At 39.8% G+C, this 24,005-nt stretch overlaps 1 protein-coding gene across 1 annotated transcript; it reads left to right on the top strand.

Moving 5' to 3' along the window:
- Positions 1-3,943: 3,943 nt before the first annotated feature.
- Positions 3,944-16,717, top strand: LOC105053406 (ATP sulfurylase 1, chloroplastic). Its single transcript, XM_010934532.4, has 5 exons — positions 3,944-4,617; positions 14,496-14,901; positions 15,131-15,391; positions 16,202-16,288; positions 16,358-16,717. The coding sequence occupies exons 1-5, from the start codon at positions 4,097-4,099 to the stop codon at positions 16,523-16,525; spliced, it is 1,443 nt and encodes a 480-aa protein (XP_010932834.1). The 5' UTR covers positions 3,944-4,096; the 3' UTR covers positions 16,526-16,717.
- Positions 16,718-24,005: the final 7,288 nt, after the last annotated feature.

Here is a 24,005-nt window from a genome sequence, read left to right as displayed (position 1 = left end):
AACAAATGACATCACTCTAGCAGCTTGGTGCTAGGGCAATTCACCTAGGAGTGATGGACAATTTTTTTTTTTTTTTTTTTTTTTTTTTTTTTTTTTTTAACACTCCTGCTAGATTCAACGGTCAGTATGAGAGAAGCTTCTATGGAGCGCTTCATGGATTTTAGGTGTTCAATTTTTTTTCCCGAGAAGAGAGCATCATGGAAGCACAGCAGGTGCCCACCATCTAATTAAAGTGGAGGGAGAAGGAATTAATAAAATGTTTCGGTGGGTGAGTGATAACTAGCGTATGACATGGATGCTTGTCTCTTCCACCACAAGTTGTTGGGTAAGCAAAGATGAGGCCAGAAAACCAAAAAAGATAATGGCAGAAATATTAGTGAATACAGACTCGTGGCTTTCTGGAAACATAATTACTGATATCACCAAAACACAACCTGACAACTTAGTACCAATTGATGCTAAGTTATCCATTTATAATGTTCATCAAACTAACCAATTCTCGTTCATTGCGGGAAAAAAAAAAAAAAAGAACCCGTCACATAACTTTAAAAAGCATGTGTGGATGAAGAAATAAACCACCATTGCAGGGTTAACACTGACACACATTCTCAACACATTTTATATTAGCTTAAAATTTTAGGATCAATTATTACTTAACATGGTATCTGTTATAGTGGAAAATGAGCCTAATGACATGGTGCGACTGGATTAGTTCAATTCAAAACTGATCTGGCATTCCACATAGCTGAATCAAGTCCATCTTAGTCAAGTTGGAAAGCATGATCAGAAAACCTCTGAAGTCTTTATATCATCCGGTGAGAAGCACTACAACTTAGATAGACATTCCTCAACTCCATATCCAACCCAACCTGGCTTAAACCTTCTCACTTTGTCAGCTAATTTTCCTGCCTTGGCTGGAATGGCATTCCCTCCATCAAGCCAAAAATGAAAACCACCATAATAGATCCCGATGGTTATGCTGAATTTTTAGGCAATTATAATGCAATCCCAAATAGCTATACTATGAATCCAAGTTGTTGAGACATGATTTGTAGAAGATTTGGAATTATGTGACTATAAATAAACTTAGAGGCCTTTTATAAAAGGTAATCAGAAATGACTCTGGCTGAACAATATTCTATCTTTCTAATTCATTCATTCATCTTCTTCTTCATCTTCCACTAAAAATTCTTCTCTGATTTAAGCATCGAAAGATTCATCCAAAGCTAATCAGATGATCTCCCAAAAATGAAAACCACCATAATAGTTCGCAATGGTTATGCTGAATTTTTAGGCAATTATAATGCAATCCCAAATAGCTATATTATGAATCCAAGTTGTTGAGACATGATTTGTAGAAGATTTAGAATTATACGACCATAAATAAACTTAGAAGCCTTTTATAAAAGGTAATCAGAAATGACTCTGGCTGAACAATATTCTATTTTCCTAATTTATTCATTCATTCTTCTTCATCTTTTACTAAAAATCCTTCTCTGACTTAAGCATCAAAGTATTCATCCAAAGCTAATCAGATGATTTCTTAAATGTTCTTTGTTGCCTTACAATCCATGGAAGCATTCGATGTATTGATTTAGAATTGGCAGCAGCAATTTCAAAACACACGTCGATTATTTGTTATTCTAATTTATATTTGTCGTACTGACTTTGAGTCTTGACTCAGGTGTCTCTATATGCAATGTTCAATTCATTTAAATAACTGAGTATAACACAAACTAGAAATCAGAAAAAAAAAAAAAATCTGGGAATTGGTTTTGATTGGTTACCCATTCCTTCACCACAACTTTGAGGAATTATCTAAGGAATTCTAATGTGCTTGATAAACTTGTATTAGGTCGATAGTGACCCTCCAACTTTAAGTGATGATAACTAGCAATATTCCTCTTTTTTTTTTTGGCCTTGTTTAGAGTCCCAAACTCTAATAGAAACCATTTAGCAAAATCCTATAAAATTTAGCATCATCTGGGATTTAAAAGTAAAATCCATTAGGATTTGAGATAGGTTTAGGATTTGATTAAAATCCGTTAGGACTTGAGAGAGGTTTAAGATTTGACCCTTTAGTATCCACTACTCAAATCTGATTATATAATATATATTTAAAAATTTTAAAAAATATATATACAATAGGGCGGCGATGTTGCTACATATTTTGATACCATCTAATCATCATTTTTTATTGTTCTAACCTTCATCAGGGAGTTGCCAAGTGAAGTTAACCAAAATTTGGTTGGGTCCGGCAAGGTTAAAAAATGATATGAAGTACTATTCTTGTTTGGCTTAATTATGCATAAAATTTTAAATTTTTTAAAAATTTTTAATTTCATCATAAATTTTTATTTAGTACAATTACAAATATCGAACTTTCAGATTTTTTCAATTCGAACCTAAATTGTGATTTTCATTGGCCTGTCGTGATAGAGTTATGACATGGCCTGTCTATATGGCAAAAATCAATGATGGGGCAAAATGGTGACTTTTATTCTCCAAATTAGCCTCTCTTCAGTTAGAGTTTTGAACCAGAATTCTCTACCTCCTCATCCTTCCACTCCTTTTTATCCTTAGCCCCAAACGATAGAAAAGTAGACGCAATCTTGGATATCTCTAATATCGCTTTGGTAATCGACAACATTGAGATCTTGCTCCTGAACTTCTTGCTGATCTCGACAAAATTACTCTAGATTTCGACGATTCTTGATGACTCTATTGCCACAGCCTCACCAAAGTATCTGGAGGCCACCGGATTGGAGGAATTGAAACTCTGACCATGACTTGATGGTGAGGAATTCATCTTTGGAGTGTTGAGGTTCTGAAAAACCAACGGTGGGACAAGGAACGAGGCTACACCCCATAATTGGTGGGTTAGGATTTTGGTGAGCTCGAAAAGGTCCTCTTTGATACGCTTCGTTGAAGTTTCGGGCTCCATGGGGTGGTCCTCATCGGATTCTACTTTTTTGGATGACGACTCTTGGGATGATCTCTTAGGTTTCTTCTTTCTCTTTTTCTTATCGTCATCGCCACCATTATCGGAGCTCAGCAAACTCATGAGAGATCTCGCTAGCTATGACATCTTCGTCTTCCTCCTCTCCTTTTTTTTGCCCAATATGGGGAAAGGAAGCCTTGGCTAGAAGATGTGTGGAGTTATTTATAACATTACTGCGGTGGATGGAGAACATGATTTACATATTGACTTTTGCCACATAAATAAATAGATTTTTGCCATATAGACAAACTACATTATAAATCCATCACGACAAATCGATGAAAATCATAACTGAGATTTGAATTAAAAAAATATAAAAATTTAATGATCTGATTGTACTAAATAAAAATTTAAAATAAAATTAAAATTTTTAAAAGATTCAGAATTTTATGCATAATTAAGCCTTCTTGTTTACCTCCTTAAAATTGTAATTATGGTATTTGAATCTTAGAAGCATGCCGAGTCACATGTGTGACTATTTTATATGTTTAAATAAATGTCAAATTTAGACGTGGCCTCATTTATTTATTGTTGAGCTTGCTTAACTGTAACTGTGATGTAGAATAAAGTCACATTTCCAGATTATCCATGACCCTCTCTTTAATCTTACCCTTTAAAAAAAAAAAAAAAAAAAAACTGTCTCCTTAACCTAGTCTGGGAGCCACCACCTTTGAATTCAAAGGAGAAAAGAATCAAGGAAGCATTCATTGATGCCAAAGGATAGACTCCATCGCTCCAACCTAAACTTTTTATTTTTTTAATAAAAAGAAATCTCAAGCGCAAGGACCCAAAGCCAATTTGTTGACTGTCAGCATCCCCAGGCCAGCACTATGGATATACCCAGAAAACGAGACCAGATTCATCCTCTAACACTGAATAAGATTGAACAGCTCTGTAAATCCGTCCACTTACATTCCCGTCACATTCATATAAGTTCCTGCCCTCTCCGTTGGAATCATTAACTACGACTGACGCTCCGAAATTCCCAAACTCCGCCTTCCCCTCCCTTTCCAAAGTACCCCCCAAGCGCTCAAGGAGAAACAAAAAGAGGGAAGAAAGGGAGCGGAAAAAGTTCCAACTTTTTTTCCTCCATTAATGGCGTCCACGGCGACCTTCCTCGCTAAAACCCCAATACGAACCACCCCATTCCCCAAAACCCTCAAATCCGATCCCTCCCCTGGCTCAAGACTTTCTTTCTCCCTCGTCGCCGGCGCTCGGCGGCCGGCGAGGGCCATCCGGAGCTGCCGAATTGCGTGCGCCCTCATCGAGCCCGATGGGGGGCAGCTGGTGGACCTGGTGGTGCCGGCGGGTCCGGCGAGGGAGGGCCGGCGGCGGGAAGCGGCCGCTCTCCCCAAGGTCAGGCTCTCGCGGGTCGATCTCGAGTGGGTTCATGTGCTCAGCGAGGGGTGGGCGAGCCCCCTCCGAGGGTTCATGAGGGAATCTGAGTTCCTCCAAGCACTTCATTTCAACTCGCTCCGCCTCCCTGATGGATCGGTTGTCAACATGTCGATCCCCATCGTGCTTGCGATCGACGACACCCAGAAGAAGGCCATCGGGAACCAGCGCAAGGTTGCTCTCGTCGATGCCAACAACAAGCTGGTCGCCATCTTAAGCGAGTAAGAGATTTTTATTGCCTTTTTCTTAAAGAGATTTTTATTGCCTTTTTCTTCGTAAAATTCCCTCCTTTTTGTGTTTTTTTAGTGCCAGTGCTCTAACTATTCTATATGGCCTTTCTTATGTTCATAAATAGCTTATACAGTGCAAAATTAGCTTTTTAGCTATGAGTATAGCTGAAATAGTGGGCTTACTGCCGTTTTATTTTTGATGCTTATGGATGGTTTTCATGATTTCTACTGTTTAAGTGATGGCTAGTTTTTTCTGTGTTTATTCAACTCATTGATGTTGAGATGTTGATAGGATTTTGTTGTTGTGGTTGTAAAGTCGAGCTTCTTTCTTACTTTAGTTACTTAAGCTTTTTTGATAACTGTAATGGTTGATCTGTCTGATTGATTCAGTAACAATGCCTATAGGGGTGGCAAGGGGTCGGGTTGACCAATACCCATACCCGCCCCATCAGAAAAAAAAATCCATACCCCTACCCGCCCCATACCCATCTCGGGTTGGATTGGATTGGGCTCCAAGAATGGATTGGGTCAAATCAAGTATAGCTGAAATCCCTATACAGTTAAAAAAAAAAAATGCAATAGAACAGAGCCTAAAAATTTTGTAGCCAAAGAAGAATCCTTTTGATCAAAATTCCCAACCCTACAAAATATCATGCTTCTACCAAGATTAAGCTCTCAAAACCTCAAGGAACCAACTCACACTGTCACAACTCGGACAGAATCCCATATACTCGAAGGAAAAAATAACCAATCAGAATCTCAGAAATCCCTCTAACCTCTCTCAAGTGCTCTCCTTTCCCATAGATCTCTGAAAAAGATAATGAAAAGAAAAGAAAAGGAAGCAAAAAGAAAAAAAATGACAATCTATGTGGGAAAAGGTCTTACCTCTCAATTTTTTCCGCTTTTTTTTTCTTGATTTTCCCTTCATTTTCTCCTAATTTCTCCTCTGTTTTTCCATCCTTAACAGTCCCAATCGGGTGGGAGGCTTGGAGTGGCCGAATAGGGATTGAATCCCAGTGGGACTTAGGAAACCCCTCCAATCTTTCTGATCTCCCATAGGTGCTCTCCTTTCCCATAGATCTCTGAAAAAAGAGAAAGAAATGAAAAGAAAAAAGAAATGAAAAGGAAAAAATGACAATCTATATGGGTAAAGGTCTTACCTCTCAATTTTTTCCATTTTTTCTTAGTTTTTCTTGATTTTTCCTTTGTTTTCTCCCAATTCTTTCTCTATTTTTTTCATCCTCAGAAGTCCCAATCGAATGGGAGGCTTGGAGTGGCCGAATTGAGAAGCTTAGGGGGAGTATTTTCTATCGATTTTCCTCTATTTTTTTTCCATCTTCAGGACTCCTAGTCGGATGGGTGGCCGTATGGAAGCTTAGGGGAGGCAGAGTAGCTGATCACGGGAAGCTTAGACAGCTAAGGTTTTGTGTTGGGTGTGTATATGTATGTATGTACGTACGTACGTACGTACGTATATGTGTATGTATGTATATATGTGTGTGTATATATATGTGTGTGTGTGTATGTGTGTGTATAAGGTCGGGTTCGGGGCGGGGCATACTATTACCTGTACCCGACCCATACCCACTTCGGATTTTTTTTCTCAAAACCCCTATCCGCCTTGGATTTTGATCGGGTTGGATAAAACCCGCCCTATTCGGGTCGGGTCGAATCGGATATCCGATGGGTCTAATCAAATTGCCACCCCTAAACGCTTATAATTGGTTTCCAATGATGAAAGGGCTTTGTCGGGATTTTTATTGCTGAGAAATCCACATATGTCAGTAGGACATTTCTTTTTCATGTTTGTTGGTACTCAAGTTTTGCTGATATGCTATAGATTTCATTGGTTGTTGAGGTTTATGATCAATAATGTAGACTACCGGTTTCTGTATAGCTTATTTTAGTGATTTCATTCTTCAATAATATCCTTAATGTATTCATTGCTAATAAAAAAATGTTGACATTAGTAGAATGAAATTATGATGTTGAGCAAAAATATTCACTTGTCAATGTGGATTTTGGAAACCTATGTTGCAACACGTCATTGGAGAGTCGGCTTGGACAAACTAATTGGTATGTGGTCAATCATGATTCAAGGGCCATGAATTACACCAATTCAAATAATAATTGAATGATGCATTACTAGTTAAACAGCTTTAAAATTTCCTCACCATTTTGTGGGTTTCACCTGTGTTTCAATGAATATTATTTTTTTATACATATCAGCATCTTTGAAGTCCTGAAATTGATGGAAGTACCACTAGCTTCATTGTCTTATAAAAATAGGTCTCCTATCCACCAATTAGCCTTGTAAGTGTCATGGTAGGCCCCACTCTCATGCAAAGTTGCCTTCACTAGGAATTCAACTCTCTTGAAGGGTTCATGCTAAATGACTGATTAATTAAAAAAATATGTTTTTAATTGCATGAACGTTATTAACTTCGCATTATACATAGTCAACCTTGTTTAGATGGGAAAGGGCTTCTGTTGCAATGATAAGGATGATGTCCTAACATCCAAACGTGATATGATGCCTTGCATATATAATTAAAATTTCCACTACTACTTTGTTATAACCTTTTCATTAACGATAAAATAGTTTAAGTTGAAGAACGTATACATGTATACATCCATCTATGTAGTGATGCGTTTAAGGCTTATCAATTGTCGTGTGATTTTAATTTTTAATTGTTAATTTGCTGATGCTGCACGGGGTGATTGTGCTTTCATGTGAAAGTTACATGGCATGTTAAAACTTTTGTGTTTCCCCTCTTTTCTCCTTTCCTAAATGTTACTCAAAGAATTTTATTTATAGATTTGGTGGCTACACAAACCCTCAGAAAGGTATTTGAATCTTAATAGTGAATTTATCAACACAACACAAAGGTCGATTCTTTGAGAAAAAGTGAGGGAAGATGTATAATTATGTGTTATACATATGTGTGGCATGATATGATAATTGGAGCAACCTTATATAAGTTTATAATTGGAATCAATGTCTAATATAGCTGAGTAGTTGGACACCTATTTTTTTTTCCTAATAAATCCAATCAGTACAATTACGCTTTTGTATTGTTTATACAATTTTTCCATGAATTATTTTCTTCTATATGCTGAACATTTCTGCATATAAAAATGTTTATTGTGAGTTTGCAAAATCAAATTCTTAGGCCTTCTGAGTCTAAATGCTTACAACTTTCTTGTCACTACTTTACCATATGTGCTCGATCTCATTGTTGGTGTAACAGTGAGCATGGGAGTCATGTATATCAAGTTTATCAATGAAGTATTAGTTGTATCTAATAGCATGTCCTGCATCAGATGTTCCAGTTTGTTGTGATTTGAAATTAATCAATCTTATATTATGCATATATAAGTTTGAAGCATTGACAAGTTGTATGCTCTGAGAAACCCTTGTTAATGTTTGATATGCTTATCTTGTAACATGCTTGAAGATATCAGTTCAAATTCATCTTGGATTGTGGGTTCATTTGGTTTAAATATATGGTGTTTATTTTTTTCTAGTTTGTTTGAAATATGTTCAATCATTGACTGCATAAACTTGATGTAAATTGATATCTGCACTACCATCATATCATCTTAATGAAATTAAGGTGGGCATCCGAACCCTTATTTGTCTCACCAAAAAAAAAAAAAAAAACGAAAGAAAGAAAACTTAGTAAACTTAATTAAGTCAAGATTTTAGCAACTTTAAGATTATGAAAGCTTCACCAGTGCTGAACTGTTTTATTTACTCAGTGGAAGCTAATTTTAAAGTCCTCCTCCCTCTGCTACTTCATCTCTCCTTTTATTACATCCTTTTATTTCCCATACTGGTTAGTCCTTATATCTACCTTGGTCTTTTCAAACCACGAGTTGATTCTAGATATCTGACAGGACCCTAATGGCATTTTCCTGTAATTCATTAAAGATTTAGGCCATACCTGAGTCTGATTTGGCTTTATTTGTCAAACATGTAAGCATGACATGCTTTTTTCCCTTTATAGCTTGCAATATATCTTTTATTATTGGTTTGCCTGGTTTCTTGCCGTAATTTTCCCCCAAAGGCATCCAGAGTTCCAAGTTCATTTGTTTTGGAGATTTGTTTCTATGCTTTTTCATTGGGAATGGTCATGGAACTTTTCTTTCTAGAATGATGGTTGTTAATGTAAAAGTTTCGTGCTCGGCATGAATCCAAAAAAGAAAAAAAGATGGAAAAGGGGATACTTGGTCTGTGTGTCTCTCATGTTCTGCAGCATTGACATTGTTGCAATGGAAAGCATATCCTTCTAGAAAAGCTACCTGCTAGGTTGATAAAGTATGATAGTTTTCAAAATTTCAGACAGTTTATCAGGCTGCACCAATGTTTAAAGTATTTAACTCAATTAAACTAAGCCTTAATCCCAAACTAGTTAGGGTTGGCTACATGAATCCTTTTCCTCCATTCCACTTTGTTTAGGGCCACACCTTCTCAAATAAGTAGCGATATTAAGTCCTTCCTTACTACGTCATCTTATCTGATTTTCAGACTACCTCTATCCCTTTCCTTATACATGTATTAAATCGCTCTTTCATATTAAAGTATCCCTTACCCTATGTTGTATATGTCTAAACCATCAAAGATGCTTTACTGTCAATTTATAATCAATTTGAGCCAAGGTTTAAAGGTTTAAGTGATGGTCTGTATTTAGCCATTATCCTGTTCTAACAGTCATTATTATAAATTTATAATGGGAATGATTGTTATTATTCGATAATTTCACTTTAGTCTGTATAAAATAATATTTATGAATTTGAATTTCGATGCCAGATTGAACAAATAATTTTCTATTCAACGAACAATGTAATCAAATTAAAATATCATTTTCCTTGTCATATTCCACTATAATAGCTAATAACAGCTGTTATAGCTGCCACAATTCTATTCCTAAATCCACAAAGTTCAGGGCTGAACTGGTTTAATATAGCTATCATTTCCCTTGTAAAGGGAAGTAACAGTTTCAGAGAGTGTCTGCTATTATACACATGTTTTCATGATGCCTCTATATGACATAGGTATGCATGCAACACACATGTGAAACCCTACAACCAGGAAGTTTGAATTGACAGAGATAAATGCATAGTTAAAAAGGGCCAAAAGCACAGCTCAGGGCCTTGTATGGATTATCAGGGAAGTTGGACAAGGGTAAGGTGACCGTTGCATCACATTCTAGTTGATACATTTCTGGTGAACATTATCGAGATTAGTCTTCCATTTGAAGTAGGATTCACTAAGTCATTTTCAGATATCATATCGTGATATTTCTGAAAAGTATTAAGGGTATCCTATCTGGAGCATCAAGCACACTGCTGTGAAAGGTGGACAACTTTTTTTTTGGGGGGCAACTTTTCAATTGTATTTCCATTATATAAAAGTGGTGCTGAAAGTGTTAATCTTTCAGTTGCTTCTCAGAAATTATGCATTATTTTTAATGTGTTTTCTCTGTTTTCCTCTTAAGTCCATATTGTTTATCAACTTCAAGATTGCATTCCAAGTTCTCTTCTTGGATAGAGAGAAAAAGAAATATTATGCCTTTGCTATCTGGCATATTGATATTGGTTAAGAATTATAGCCCATCACTTCTCTCATTGGAGATTGTAGTGCTAACAGAAGCTGCACCTCTGGCTGCAGAAAATAGTTGTGTCAGATTAACCACTTCTATATTTCTGTCATGACTATAAAATGGATTTCATGAACATTTTAATCTTAATTACCAGACTAGGAGCAGAAGTATAACTCAATTTTAGCAATCTGTTTAATATTTTAGATACTGCAATATCCTAAATTTGGGGCCAGTTTGTTCAGACCTTTTTCATTTTAATACAACCAACCAAGTTAACTTTTATACTCTATAGGTTCTTAGAAAAGTTCCATGCAACAATGTTATATATATATATATATAACAGTATATGGAGATCATGTTTTTGGATGTGATGATATTTGTACTAATTAGAGTATATTTGAACTAAAAAAAGATTCCAGGACTGCTACATCTTGTCCTTTTGAAACAAAAATCAATTACAAAAAGGTGATGATGCTAATTAGGTGTATCAAACTTCTAGGAACTGTAGTTTCTTTTTATTTTATGTGTTGGGACAAGTTCTTCGGTTATCCTTTATGCCCATCATTAGCTGCAGTTTCTAGTTGGTTGCATGTATATATGATATCTAATTATCCTCCCATCCTGTATCAAATAAAGGTTCTCATATGTTGATTATATATTTTAACTAAGGAACATGAAATATTTCTATGCAATTGTTTTATCTGCCTTTGTTGTTACTCTATGCACAAAAGTTCTTCGTGTTTGTCACATAATTTCCTGCCAAATTCTTTCCTTCTTGTTAACCATGACCTGACTTCTTGTCTTTTTCTGCAATATGGTGGTAACATGCTCACACCCTGACATGTGTTTTAGACCTAGGCCTCCCCTAAGGACAAGACCTGACTTGCATCCTTCTATCAATTGTCTGCTGGTATTAAGTGTCTAAAATGTCCTTAGATGTTTGGCTTAACAACCTTGAGAAAACAAAATATGGTTACTCTTTTTAAGTATGCCATGTCTGGAGAACTATTGCAAAAGGAAACTAAGGAAACTATATTAAAGAAAGGTAATTGCATATGTTTATAAGCGTCAATGATTATTGAATAGTCTAATCTGATTGAGTTATTAGAATGATGCGGTAATATCTTTTCCTTTTTAGTTATCAAGTGTTTGTCTTCCAGTGCAAAGTTATTCTGTCTTTTTCTTCAAGAGAAGAGTTGGGGGGAGTCATCTTCTCTCCAATCTCATACTAGTTACTTCCTTTATGTAGTCAGGCATATTTTCCTTACATATCATCCACTGCCAATGTTGAAGTTATTGATACTTTAACAACGAGTAGGGGGGAAGTTGCCATTTCTTAATGCTTATCTAGGTATTAGAATATTTCCTGATTAGCCTATTTTTTATTTCTTTGGCTATAGTGATGGTTCAGCCTTTTATGTAAGAAATAAAAGAAGGATCTGTAGTTCCACTGAAGTAAGAGGAGATATTCCTTAACTGAATAGCTACACAAAATTCAGATCTGCAGACCTATTTTTTATTTCTGATTGATATAGATGGGAGATCTGCAGTAGTAAACTTATAATTTTTTTATCTTTTATATGAGGATATATTTTTAAGGCCTTATGACACATATTTCTGATATTAGAGATGAAATTTTTTTCAAATATAATTAATTTAAAAACTTAAGAAATATGTTGAATGACAAGTCAACATGTTCAATTAATTTATCAAACATCTAGAATACCTAAAAGTTCAGACAGCATTATACTTGAGATATTTCGACTGTAGGAAGCCTGGTTGCTCTATATCCTGGCTCAGATACATGTACCCTGATAATCAGAGAATATGCCATTCTGAATTCTCAATGCATGGAATGAGTTAAAACTAATACTTTATAACTTTCAATGCTATGTGCTGCTACATAAAAAATTTTTCTTCTAATGAACCATTATATTGCTCATCAGTTATGTGGCATTGAGTGAAGAGGAGAAAATGGAGAATGTATAAAAATGGATCCTATTTTAGCTGGAGTATCATAAGTGCCATAGAGACCAAGTGTGCAATGTGCTGGGACTTAGGAAAAAGAAAAAAATCGTGTTCTTCTCAGGTCCTAAAGTATGAATTGGCCAGGTTTACATAAACTGGTTTTTGAACCAGTTGCTCAATGTTCTTGTTAAAATATCTTCTAAGTTGTGTCCTTAAAGGTAATCATCATGTAATACAAATGTATTGAAAATCATGAAGCTGTTGTTATGAAAACAATCCTTAGATGAGTGTTCAAATTATGGATTCCATGTTTGAAATTTTTTGGAATAATTATTAGGATTGCCGGCAATATTGCGTCATTTATTGTGTAATGAATTCTTAGTTCTACAAGTATATCACATTCATTTTCCACATTCATTCATTGTGACAGCTAAAGGGGTTTATCTAAAGGCACTAGGATGTAAGTGATACAGGTGGTCTTAAATTTACTTTATGTTGAACCTGTAGGTTCAAGATCAACATGGACATATCCTCAGAGGACTAGTAAAACTATGTGGTGTAACAAAAATACAATATTTTGCGGAGTTAATTGAGTATGAGTGGGGATAAAACAAGCTGACTATTATTAGCTGTCAGTGACAACTTATGCTTTAATGAAACATTATATAATAGTGTAGATTAATCGAGGAAATAATAACTCGATATCTTTTGGTATTACAACCATAAGCATATTCTTAACCATCAAGCGTTGTCCCAAATATACAGTATCAGCTTATGAATCCTCATTTGCCAACTTCTCCTACTAAGGGTTACCTCTCATGTTATGGCAAGCTTTGCCAAATTCTTTCTCCTGGCTCAAGTCATACTACCTTACTTTATATTGTCTTCCTGAAATCTTTGACAATGCATTGTCTTAATAAGCTGTTTCTCCTCTACTTTCTTTACAGTCCCATTTTGTAAATATTTATGTTGTAACATGAAAAAAAAATTGAAGCATCATCTATGTACACTTTAGGTCCCATTTCACAATGTGTGTATGTAGAGTTAAATTTATCGTAATTTCTCTGATGTTGCATCAAGTGAAATGTAGTTCAGATGAAATTGAATAGAGACTGAAAGAGATCTTTATGATAGATTTGAATGCACAAGTAAATGTTCGAATGCATATTATGTGTTAAAATATGATGCTTCATTAAACAGAATTCTCATTATGACCCATAGTATACATCCATGCAGTTCCAACATATATCATTCTCATCCTAAAACCTTCTATGATAATGCAAAATTCATATTTCCACAATGCATCAAAGTATCAAAGAATAGCCATTGCAAATTAACCTGTAGATTTCATACCATATAAACGATAAGTGCAATTGCTAGATGTGACCCTTGCTTCTCCTAATATAGCTGTTATATGGTGAGCAAATAATCCTTTATCTTACACAGTATTATTTATATACCAGGTGGGCTTTGGCCCTCCTTTCCCCTAGAAAAAGGAGATTGATATACCATGTACCTGTTACTGAACCAAGAAGAGTAATGTGCTTAGTGCACTTTTTTCTAGGAATAGGCATGTCATAAGGTTGTGTTGTGTTACATATAGTACTGAGAGACATGCTAGCTTTAAAACCAAGGCATTTAACATTTGTCTAGTCAATCTAATAATATAGCTACCGCTGTCATCCAAAACTGTTGACATGAATAAATTTGTTAGTCATCTCAGCATCCTTTCTAAGAATTTATGCACATTACAAATTCTTGCTTATCTCTCTTGGGTTATTCACCAAATTTTAGCATTTCCAATATGTATCTACATAAGCTTATACGACCTACACTTTTAGCATCTCATTGCCAATTCTACATGAGCATGATGCTAAATTACTTTTAGCTCTATTTAGAAACATAAATAGAAGATCAGCTTCCATGCATATGGTTAGAGTAACTAGTATTTTGGTAATTACTAATTATCATTGTTAACTTTTATTAAAAAAAGGATAGTGCAGTGCATGAAGCTCCTGCCCCTGCAGGATCTGTGGGGGGTTGGATGTAGGCAGCCTTACCCTCATCAATGGAAAGGCTGGTTCCATGCTTTGAACCCCTAACACCCACTTCACAAATTGGGCAACCTTACTGTTGTGCCAAGGCTCACCCTCTTAGTTGAAATAACATCATAGTTTTCTATGATATCTTTTCATGTTTTCAGGAGTGTGCAAAGTGTTAAGATTTAACTAATGTTTTTTGTTTATCTCATTATAAATTTTTAGCTGTTTATTTCATAACTACTTTTGTTTTCAGCATTGAGATCTACAAGCATAACAAAGAAGAACGAATTGCAAGAACTTGGGGAACAACAGCTAAAGGCTTGCCATATGTTAAGGAAGCTATACAAAATGCTGGAAACTGGCTAATCGGAGGAGATTTGGAAGTTATAGAGCCAATCAAGTACAATGATGGACTTGATCAGTATCGGCTGTCACCTGTTGAACTTCGTGAAGAATTTTTGAGACGCAATGCTGATGCAGTATTTGCTTTCCAGCTTCGTAATCCTGTACACAATGGGCATGCTTTGCTCATGACAGACACACGTAGACGTCTTCTAGAAATGGGCTACAGAAACCCAATTCTGTTGCTTCATCCTCTGGGGGGTTTCACCAAAGCAGATGATGTACCACTTAGCTGGAGAATGAAGCAACATGAAAAGGTTCTTATTATATTATCAGATAGTTATATCTTGTAGCAATAGTAATATATAGCATTAAGCTCTTATTATTCATCTCATTCCTACATCAAAATTGACATTTATTTGGTTGACCGAATTTTGTTATCCCAGAAAAACATAGTTGATACTCTTGAGTAAACCTTTCATCTGGATGCTTATGATTAGTTTATAAGTGCTAAAAATTGTTTTTCCTTCCCCTGGTTCATTACAGGTTCTTGAGGAGGGTGTTCTTGACCCAGAGACAACAGTAGTTGCAATCTTCCCCTCTCCTATGCATTATGCTGGTCCAACTGAGGTGCAGTGGCATGCAAAGTCTCGGATAAATGCCGGCGCAAACTTCTACATTGTGGGCAGAGACCCAGCTGGTATGAAGCACCCAAAAGAAGACAGGGACCTCTACGATGCTGATCATGGAAAGAAAGTTCTGAGTATGGCTCCAGGACTTGAGAAGCTTAACATTCTACCATTCAAGGTATGCTGACTGATGCATTGAGATTTTTCCTGTCTAAGATGCAATTCAGACATCCAAGGCATTTTGCATGTGCATTCATAGAGAGAGAGAGAGAGAACCTTATAGAAGTTTGAATAGTAGTATATTTGACATAATTGGAGTCATGATTTCCTCAAGTTTACAAATTTATTTGCAAATAGTCCTATTTGATTCTCAAGTCTTATGGAATTTCTTAGCTATGACAAGTTTATCAACATTCTGTTATATTGTTTTCTTTTAAGTTATTTAGGTGGAATGGTTTAAGTCAATGGCCACAACTTTGCTGCTATCCCATTATAGCATTTGTTTTGTCACGAGAATGACATGCAATCTGATATTTTCATCCTTCATCTGCTTTAAATAATATTTTGCAATTGAAATCTGTTAGTTCAAATAACAATATTTTATTCTGAATTGACATAATCAAATTACACTTTTATCTTATCATTATTATCCATTACTTCCTGTTATATAGGCTAGTAGCAACCATTATAACGGCAACTAGTTTATTGTCCAAAAGAAATCCTATCCAAGTCTGGTTTTGATGATGGTCATTATTTACATTGTAATGGTACCTAAGGGTTTCAAGAATGAAGCTCTATTATAAGGGAATCGGCATTATTGAAATCTTGTGCACTATATACCAAATTATGATTTTCTGATTATCTGTCAGAAGTGATCATGACCTCAGCTCTTTCTTTTTTTTTTGCTGACCATTGTAAGCATTATAACATCAAACATTTCATGTATTGGGGCTTAGTTTGGTTTATTATTGTTTTTGGATGAGTTCAGGTTGCTGCGTACGACGTGAAGAAGCAGAAAATGGATTTCTTTGATCCATCCAGGCCTCAAGATTTTCTATTCATTTCTGGGACAAAGGTAACTCTTACTATTTACATGTGATAAATGACTGCTCAAATGATACTAAAATTCGGTTGGCTCATGCAGATGCGAGATCTTGCACAGAACAGAAAGGATCCACCAGATGGCTTCATGTGTCCCGGTGGATGGAAAGTACTGGTTGAATACTATGAAACACTGCTGGAAACTGTAACAAATGGAAGTGTAACACACTTTCCTGGAGTGCAGAAACAAGGTTCCTCTAAACAACGGTGAACTCCATGAGATCTTGAACCGTAACTTTAGTCTGTGTGCAGCAAACCCTATGTGTGCTGCAAACAGTACATTCAATCCATGTGCAACGAACTCCACATACATTGCTTATATATTAAGTTGGATTGGTCAGATTCTGTATAAAGTATAAAGATAAAGTCATTTGGGAAATTTGTGAGAGGTATATTCTTTTAATTGCTTGCCTCTAATATCATGGTTTCTATTATCGTAAGAAAGGAACAGCTAAAAATGTGTATCACAATGACTGAGAGAAGTGGTAGAATTTATATCTTTAGAGAATTAAAACTGTTCATGATCTCTAACTCGAAGATGAAGGTGATTGTTATCACGGGATTTAGCAAGAAATAAGTTCTGATAATTTTGTCGCATGCTTTAGGTTTATCAAACCCGGTTTTGATTGTTGCATCAATCAACTAGAGCATGATACATCAAATGGACGGGAAGATTGGGATTTCTAAATCGGGTATCATAGGAAGACATCTACGTGGACCAACTTAGAGAATTTGTACTCAGAAACATGGGAGCATATGGTAAGGTGAGTGTCTTGTGGGATCATTGGACAAGGCTAACGACAACCATGTTCCAGTTTAGTAGAACCCAGGGAGTTTGTTCCTGCTGACCAATGCTGTGAGAACTAAAGATATAACTATGTCATTAGGGGTGAAAATGGACCAGATAATATCTATTCATTTTCATTTTAGTATCCGAATCTAGTTAGATATGGATAAAAATTCGATCATCATGCTAATATCTATATCCAATTTTATTTCAATCAAAGAGGACTATTCGATCCATATCGGAATATCTGTTTCTATTTATAAACTTATTTAATTTTATATAACACTCATATTATAAGAAAAATAAAGACTTGATTAGTTACTTTAAAAATCTTAGACATTTTGAAAGTTTTCATTTTTATTCTGAACTTCAATTTATTGTAATCAGATCCTCAAATTTTTATAATATTGTAATTTCTCCTCTGAGTGCTATTTTCGTCTAATGATCACGATGGAAATATCATATGCTATCATGTGATACAGTGAAAGTTGATATGGCATAGAATTAGCTAACGTAGAACCGTAAACTTTTTCTTCTTTCCTATTTCTTTCTTTTAGCTATGGTTTTTACTTTCCATTTCATTATTTTTTCTCTATCTTTTTGGAGCATGACCCGCCTGAGAAGAAGAAAATGGGAGAACAAAGACGGAGGATTAGAATTGGTCCTTCTCATCTTCTTCTTGGCTTCTTTTAAAATTTAGATCTTCAAGGTTAGCTTTATGAATTTATAAGATTAGTTATAGATGAAATGAACCAATAATTCGAATCATTACAAATCTAGAAACCTTATCAATCACACAATTTTTCAAATAAATGTAAATAATCAAAAAAAAAAAAGAAAACTAAGATCGTTGTAGGCTCAAAGTTCAAAATTTTCAATACTTGATAAAAAGGATGGTGATGGAAGTAGTCTTGATGGTGGTTGTGGCCTTCATGGAAAATGATTTAGAGATGGTTGTGATATAGACGGAGGTACCGATGATGGTATAGGAGGTGGTGGAGTTTTAGAAAAAATAGTGGTAGAGAGAAAGTGATGAAATTGAAAGTAGAAATCCTAGCTAAAAAGAAGAAATAAGGAAGAAAGTATTTAAAATTCCACATCAGCTTCTGTTGGTGCAAAAATCCGCCTGCGTCGGAGAAGCTGGAGTCCAGGGAGTCGTGGTCGCCGCCGGGACCTGCAAAGGAAGTCTAAACCGGAGGTGGGGTTGCTCCGGCAAGACCCTCCGATGCTCAAGTCAGTTATCTGCCTCAATAAGAATGGAGTGCTCGAACGAAAATTTTAGCAGAGTTTCTAGGTAAAAATAAGAGCTTAGAGAATAACGTATCTAGGGTCCCCTTTTATAGACGGGGGGAGGGGGCAGCGGGTTGATAGCGACTGTTCATGATCGCCTCGTCGTGGGCCGTACAGGGCCAGAAAAAATTTATCATGAAGAGTAATGGGGTGGAGTCGTGGCTGTCACCATGGCTCGCCACGTGGAATCAGTTGCGGGTCGTGGAGCGGCGTCCGTTGTCGTGACTCGTTAGGAAGTGGTGGAACCGCACAGGATTCGCCGCAGGGAGTGGAGCAAAATCGTAGCCGTTACTGCAGCCTGCCAGGGAGTAATGGAGCCGCGTAGGATCTGCCGCAGGGAGTGGAGCAGAGTCGTGGCCGTTACTACGGCCTGTCAGGGGGTCCAGACTTGTCGGCTGAAGTTCGGTTGGAGTCTGTAGCTGGAGTCGGAGGCGAAGTCCGGCTCCCGTAGGAGCTCGGATGAGGTCTTCCTACAGTCGAAGTTGGAGATGAAGTACGGCTCCCGTAGGAGTCCGGACGGAGTTTGTCTGCAGTCGGGGTTGGAGACGGAGTCCGGCTCTTGTAGGAGTCTAGACGGAGCTTACCAGCATTCGAAGTCGAGGACGGAGTCCGGCTCCCGTAGGAGTCCGGACAGAGTCTTCTTTCAATAAAAGTTAAGGGCGAAGTCCGGCTCCCGTAGGAGTCCAGATGAAGTTTGCTTGCAGCCGAAGTTGGAGACGGAGTCCGGTCTGCAGTCGAAGTTGGAGATGAAGTACGGCTCCTGTAAGAGTCCGGATGGAGCTTACCAGCGTTCGAAGTCGAGGACGGAGTCCGGCTCCCGTAGGAGTCCAGACGAGTCTTCTTTCGATCAAAGTTGAGGACGAAGTCCGGCTCCTGTAGGAGTCCAGACGGAGCCTTCTTTCGATCAAAGTTGAGGGCGAAGTTCGGCTCCCGTAGGAGTCCGGACGAAGTTTGCTTGCAGTCGAAGTTGGAGACGGAGTCCGGCTCCCATAGGAGTCCGGTCTGCAGTCAAAGTTGGAGACGAAGTACGGCTCCCGTAGGAGTCCAAACGGAGCTTGTCTGCAGTTGAAGTCGGAGACGGAGTTCGGCTTCCGTAGGAGTCCGGACGAAGCTTGCCTGTAGAGTCCCCGAGGGGTCACCCCGGACACGAACTTCGGCTGGGGGGGTTTTACACCCAACACCAGTCCCCCCACTTTCGAGTTCGAGTTTCGATCGGAGGAAGTACAGAAAATTTTCACAGCCGAAGTCGTTTTCTTGAATTCTGCACACGACCGCCCTCGAAAATCTTGGCATTTAATGCGCGCATGCTGGAGCCTTTTTTCGATTAGGGTGACCCGAAGAGTCTTTTCGAAACTCCCACCAGGACGTGATCCTAAGCGTCGTGCCATGAAAGTCTGCGAACGATCGACCTTATGCCGCGGTGAGTGGGACACGTGGTGGGCACTGGTTGGCCTAGGGACACCTGCCACCATAATTGTGCCAGGCTCTGTTGCTTATTTAAGCCCCTGCCTTTCCTCCAGGGGCTTCACTTCGCCTGAGGGTCGACGTCTTTCTTCCGCCTGAGAGCTTAGCCACTCAGCCACTCCATCGGTGCCCTTTCCAACTCCAAGCATCCTTCGCACCGGTCTTTGCCATCTCCACCGGTTCTCCACCATCTTTAGTCCCCCGAGTCTCTCCGAGGGGTTCTCCCGCTGGGGCCTCCACCCCGGAGACCAGCCTCAAGAGGATGCCATGGACTAGGAAGAGTGCGAGGAAGAGAACAGCGGTCTGTGAGTTCTCCGGTTGTCAAACTGTCGCTGAGGGTTCCCGTCGCCTTAAAGGGGGCTCGAGGGAGAATTCCTCCAACAACAGGGGTTTGATAACGGGGACAACCGGTGAAAGCGCTCTGCCTGAGAATTTTGGAGTAGCTGAACGGGGTGACATCGGTCAAGGGCAGAGCTGTCGTCACAAGCCGTGACAGGATCCTTGATGTTGTCGGGGCCGAGGGACCAGAAGCGGTCGGCGCCGACGGTGGGGCAGTAGAACTTGTTGGGGGACGGTGGAAGTAGCGCATGCCGACTTTACCGGAACACCTAGGACGGTGGTTGTCGTGGAGCACACGGTGGTGGCGCATGTCTCCAGTGCCATCGCTGCCTCCGGGGTAACTCCGGTTCTTCTTGAAACAGGTCGTCGTCGCCGCTGCCGTTGCCTTTGTTGCCCTCTGAATTCTATCCCATCCTTTTCCCCCTAGGGTTGGGATTTCGGAGATGGAGCGGAATGAGGTGGGGGGCGAGAGCCGAGAGGCTTGTCACACATACTGAAAAATGCTGCTGGGAGGGACAGAACCGGAAAGAGAAGTCTACAGCTCGAAGTGGCCTCCGGTGTATCCCTTTCGAGTCTTGCAATAATGTTTTCTTTTTCTGGCCCTCCGGGTCTTGTAACGTACATCTTGTTAATCGAAAAATGAGAAGGAGATTTTGTTACTTCGTTCGCACTTTGCGTCGAATTGTTGTCTGCCGAACTTCTTTACTTTACCATTGTTGTTGTTGTATTCCCTTCTCTCTATTTCTCTTCTTTTCTTCTTTTTCTTCCTTTTTTTTTTTTTGACGACTTCCGTAGGTTGCCGGTAGTTGTCACATCGGCTTGCCTTTCAGTTATCCTTCTCCCCCAACCTTAATGGCTCTATGATGTATATTTGATGAATAATACGAGAAAGAAATTTTCTACTATCTCTTTTACTCATGTGTTGAATTGTCGCTTGTCGAGCTTCTTTTCGGCCTTCGCATCGTTCGAAGGTACCCGATTGCCATCGTATCGACTCGTCTTTTTCGTCCGTGGCCGCAGATTCATCTGGGGCTGCTCGGGTTTGGCGCCCCCATCAGGGCTTGAGCTCGGAGGTCTGAGCTTCCGTCACCCTAAGGAAGTCGTCTAATCTCGGACTTGCATTGAAAGCTTTCTTGAAAGCTGGGGTTCTTGATAAGAACCCCAACCCTTGCTGAGATGGGGTTCTCTGCATCTTTGACGTTGTCTATTTTTCATTCGTCGCTGACGTAGTCCATCACTTTCCCTTTTAACTCCTCTCCCCTTTTTCTTTTTCGAGTGGGATTTTTTCCTCCGCTCTTGGTGGGGCTGCGGGAGTCCGGCTCCCGTAGGTGAAGTCGGGGCGAAGTCCGACTCCCATGGGAGTCCGGACGGAGTCTACCTGCAACTAAAGTCAGAGGCGAAATTTGGCTCCCGTAGGAGTCCGGGCGGAGCTTACCAGCGATCGAAGTCGAGGATGAAGTCTGGCTCCCGCAGGAGTCCGGACGGAGTCTTCCTTCGATCAAAGTCGAGGGTGAAGTCCGGCTCCCGTAGGAGTCCGGACGAAGTTTTATTGCGAAGGGGCCGCTGGGGAAAGTTCTCCTTTTTCTCGTTTGGTCTTGAATGACCAGACCTTAATTGATGTCGGGACGAGGTTCTTTTCCTATTTCTGTCGTAACAGGTTTCAGCTCTGGTTAGGACGAGGTTCGCCTCTTGTCTCTAACGCGACTGTAGGGGCACATATGGGCATTGCTGGGCCCTTCCCTCCATCCGATCTAAAGAGAACCGGACCTTCGACTTTGCTCAAGTTAGGGCGAGGTTCTCCTCCTGTCCCTAACAGGGCTGTGGGGGCGCATATGGGCGTTGCAGGACCTCTCCCCCCATCCGGTCTAAAGAGAACCGAGCCTTCGACTTTGCTCAAGTTAGGGCGAGGTTCTCCTCCTGTCCCTAACAGAGCTGTGGGGGCGCATATGGGCGTTGCAGGGCCTCTCCCCCCATCCGGTCTAAAGAGAACCGGGCCTTCGACTTTGCTCAAGTTAGGCGAGGTTCTCCTCCTGTCCTTAACAGGGCTGTGGGGGTGCATATGGGCGTTGCAGGGCCTCTCCCCCCATCCGGTCTAAAGAGAACCGGACCTTCGACTTTGCTCAAGTTAGGGCGAGGTTCTCCTCCTATCCCTAACAGGGCGGTGGGGGCACATATGGGCGTTGCAGGGCCTCTCCCCCCATCCGGTCTAAAGAGAACCGGACCTTCGACTTTGCTCAAGTTAGGGCGAGGTTCTCCTCCTATCCCTAATAGGGCTGTGGGGGCGCATATGGGCGTTGCAGGGCCTCTCCCCCCATCCGGTCTAAAGAGAACCGGGCCTTCGACTTTGTCGAGACGAAGTTCCCCTCCTGCTTCCGACGCAGTTCGTTTCGACTGTCCTGTCGATATAAGCTAGTGCCAAGAGGGGAGACATGTAGATATGCAAAAAAATTTTTAAAAAAATAAAGTTATCGGTAATACATTCGTAAGTTTTTCGAGCTCCATGGTCGCGGGAGGTCTGCTCCTCCGAGCTCCTTGAGGTAATAAGTTTCGGGCCGGACTACTTCTTTGACCTCATACGGGTCTTCCCAGTTTGGGGCAAGCTTCCCTCGATCTTGAGGTTGCGAGACAGCGGCTCGTCGAAGCACTAGATCTCCTGCTCTAAAGGCTTTATTCTTGACCCGGGAATTGTAATAGCGGGCGACCTTCTGTCTGTAGGCTGCCATTCGAACTTGAGCTATCTCCCGCCTTTCTTCCAGCAAGTCGAGGTTGGCTTTAAGATCTTGCGAATTTTGATGTTCGTTGAATGCCACGACTCGTGCCGATGGGAGTTTAAGCTCAATTGGGATGACGGCCTCCGTTCCGAAGGCTAAAGCAAAGGGGGTCTCCCCCGTGGGCAGTCTTTGGGTAGTTCGATACGCCCACAACATATGATAAAGTTCGTCTGCCCAAGTTTCCTTCGCCTTTTCAAGCCTTGTCTTGATCCCCTGCAGCAGGGTTCTGTTGGTCACTTCAGCTTCGCCGTTCGCCTGAGGATGGGCTACTGATGTGAAGTTGTGAGAGATATTTAGATCTTCACAGAATTCGACGAATCTTGCTCCCACGAATTGTCGCCCATTATCAGTGATTAGGGTCCTTGGCAGACCGAACCTGCATATGATTGACTTCCAAAGAAATCTTGCACTTTAGCTTCTGTGATTTTTTCCAGGGATTCGGCTTCAACCCACTTGGTGAAGTAGTCAATCGCTACCAGGAGGAACTTCCTCTGCCCCGACGCCACGAGAAAGGGTCCAAGGATGTCCATCCCCCATTGCGCAAAAGGCCATGGGGCACTCAAGGGTGTAAGCTCGGTGGCAGGTTGTCTCTGGATGTTGGCATATCTCTGGCATCGATCGTACTTTCTGACGTATTCAATCGAGTCACGATGCATCATCGGCCAGTAATATCTTTGGCGGAGCAACTTGTGGGATAAAGATCTAACCCCCAGATGGCTTCCGCAGATTCCTTCATGCACCTCCCACAAGGCGTAGTCAGCCTCCGAAGGCCGAAGACATTTTAAAAGGGGCAAAGAGTATGATCTCTTATACAACTTGCCCTCATAAAGGATGTATCGGGAGACTTGATTTCGGAGCTTCCGAGCTTCTTTCGCATCCTGGGGGAGAGCCCTGTCTCTGAGATATGTTATCAGTGGGTCGATCCAGCTGGGCTCGTGGTCAATTTCCAACATGGGCCGCGATTCTTCCGTACTCGGGTATTTAAGCACTTCAAAGAGAACACCCTTGGGTAATTCGGTCGGAGCCAGCGTTGCCAGCTT

This window comes from Elaeis guineensis, chromosome 10 (genome assembly GCF_000442705.2).
Source record: "Elaeis guineensis isolate ETL-2024a chromosome 10, EG11, whole genome shotgun sequence".
NCBI lineage: Eukaryota > Viridiplantae > Streptophyta > Magnoliopsida > Arecales > Arecaceae > Elaeis > Elaeis guineensis.
This window is presented reverse-complemented; position numbering and strand designations above follow the sequence as displayed.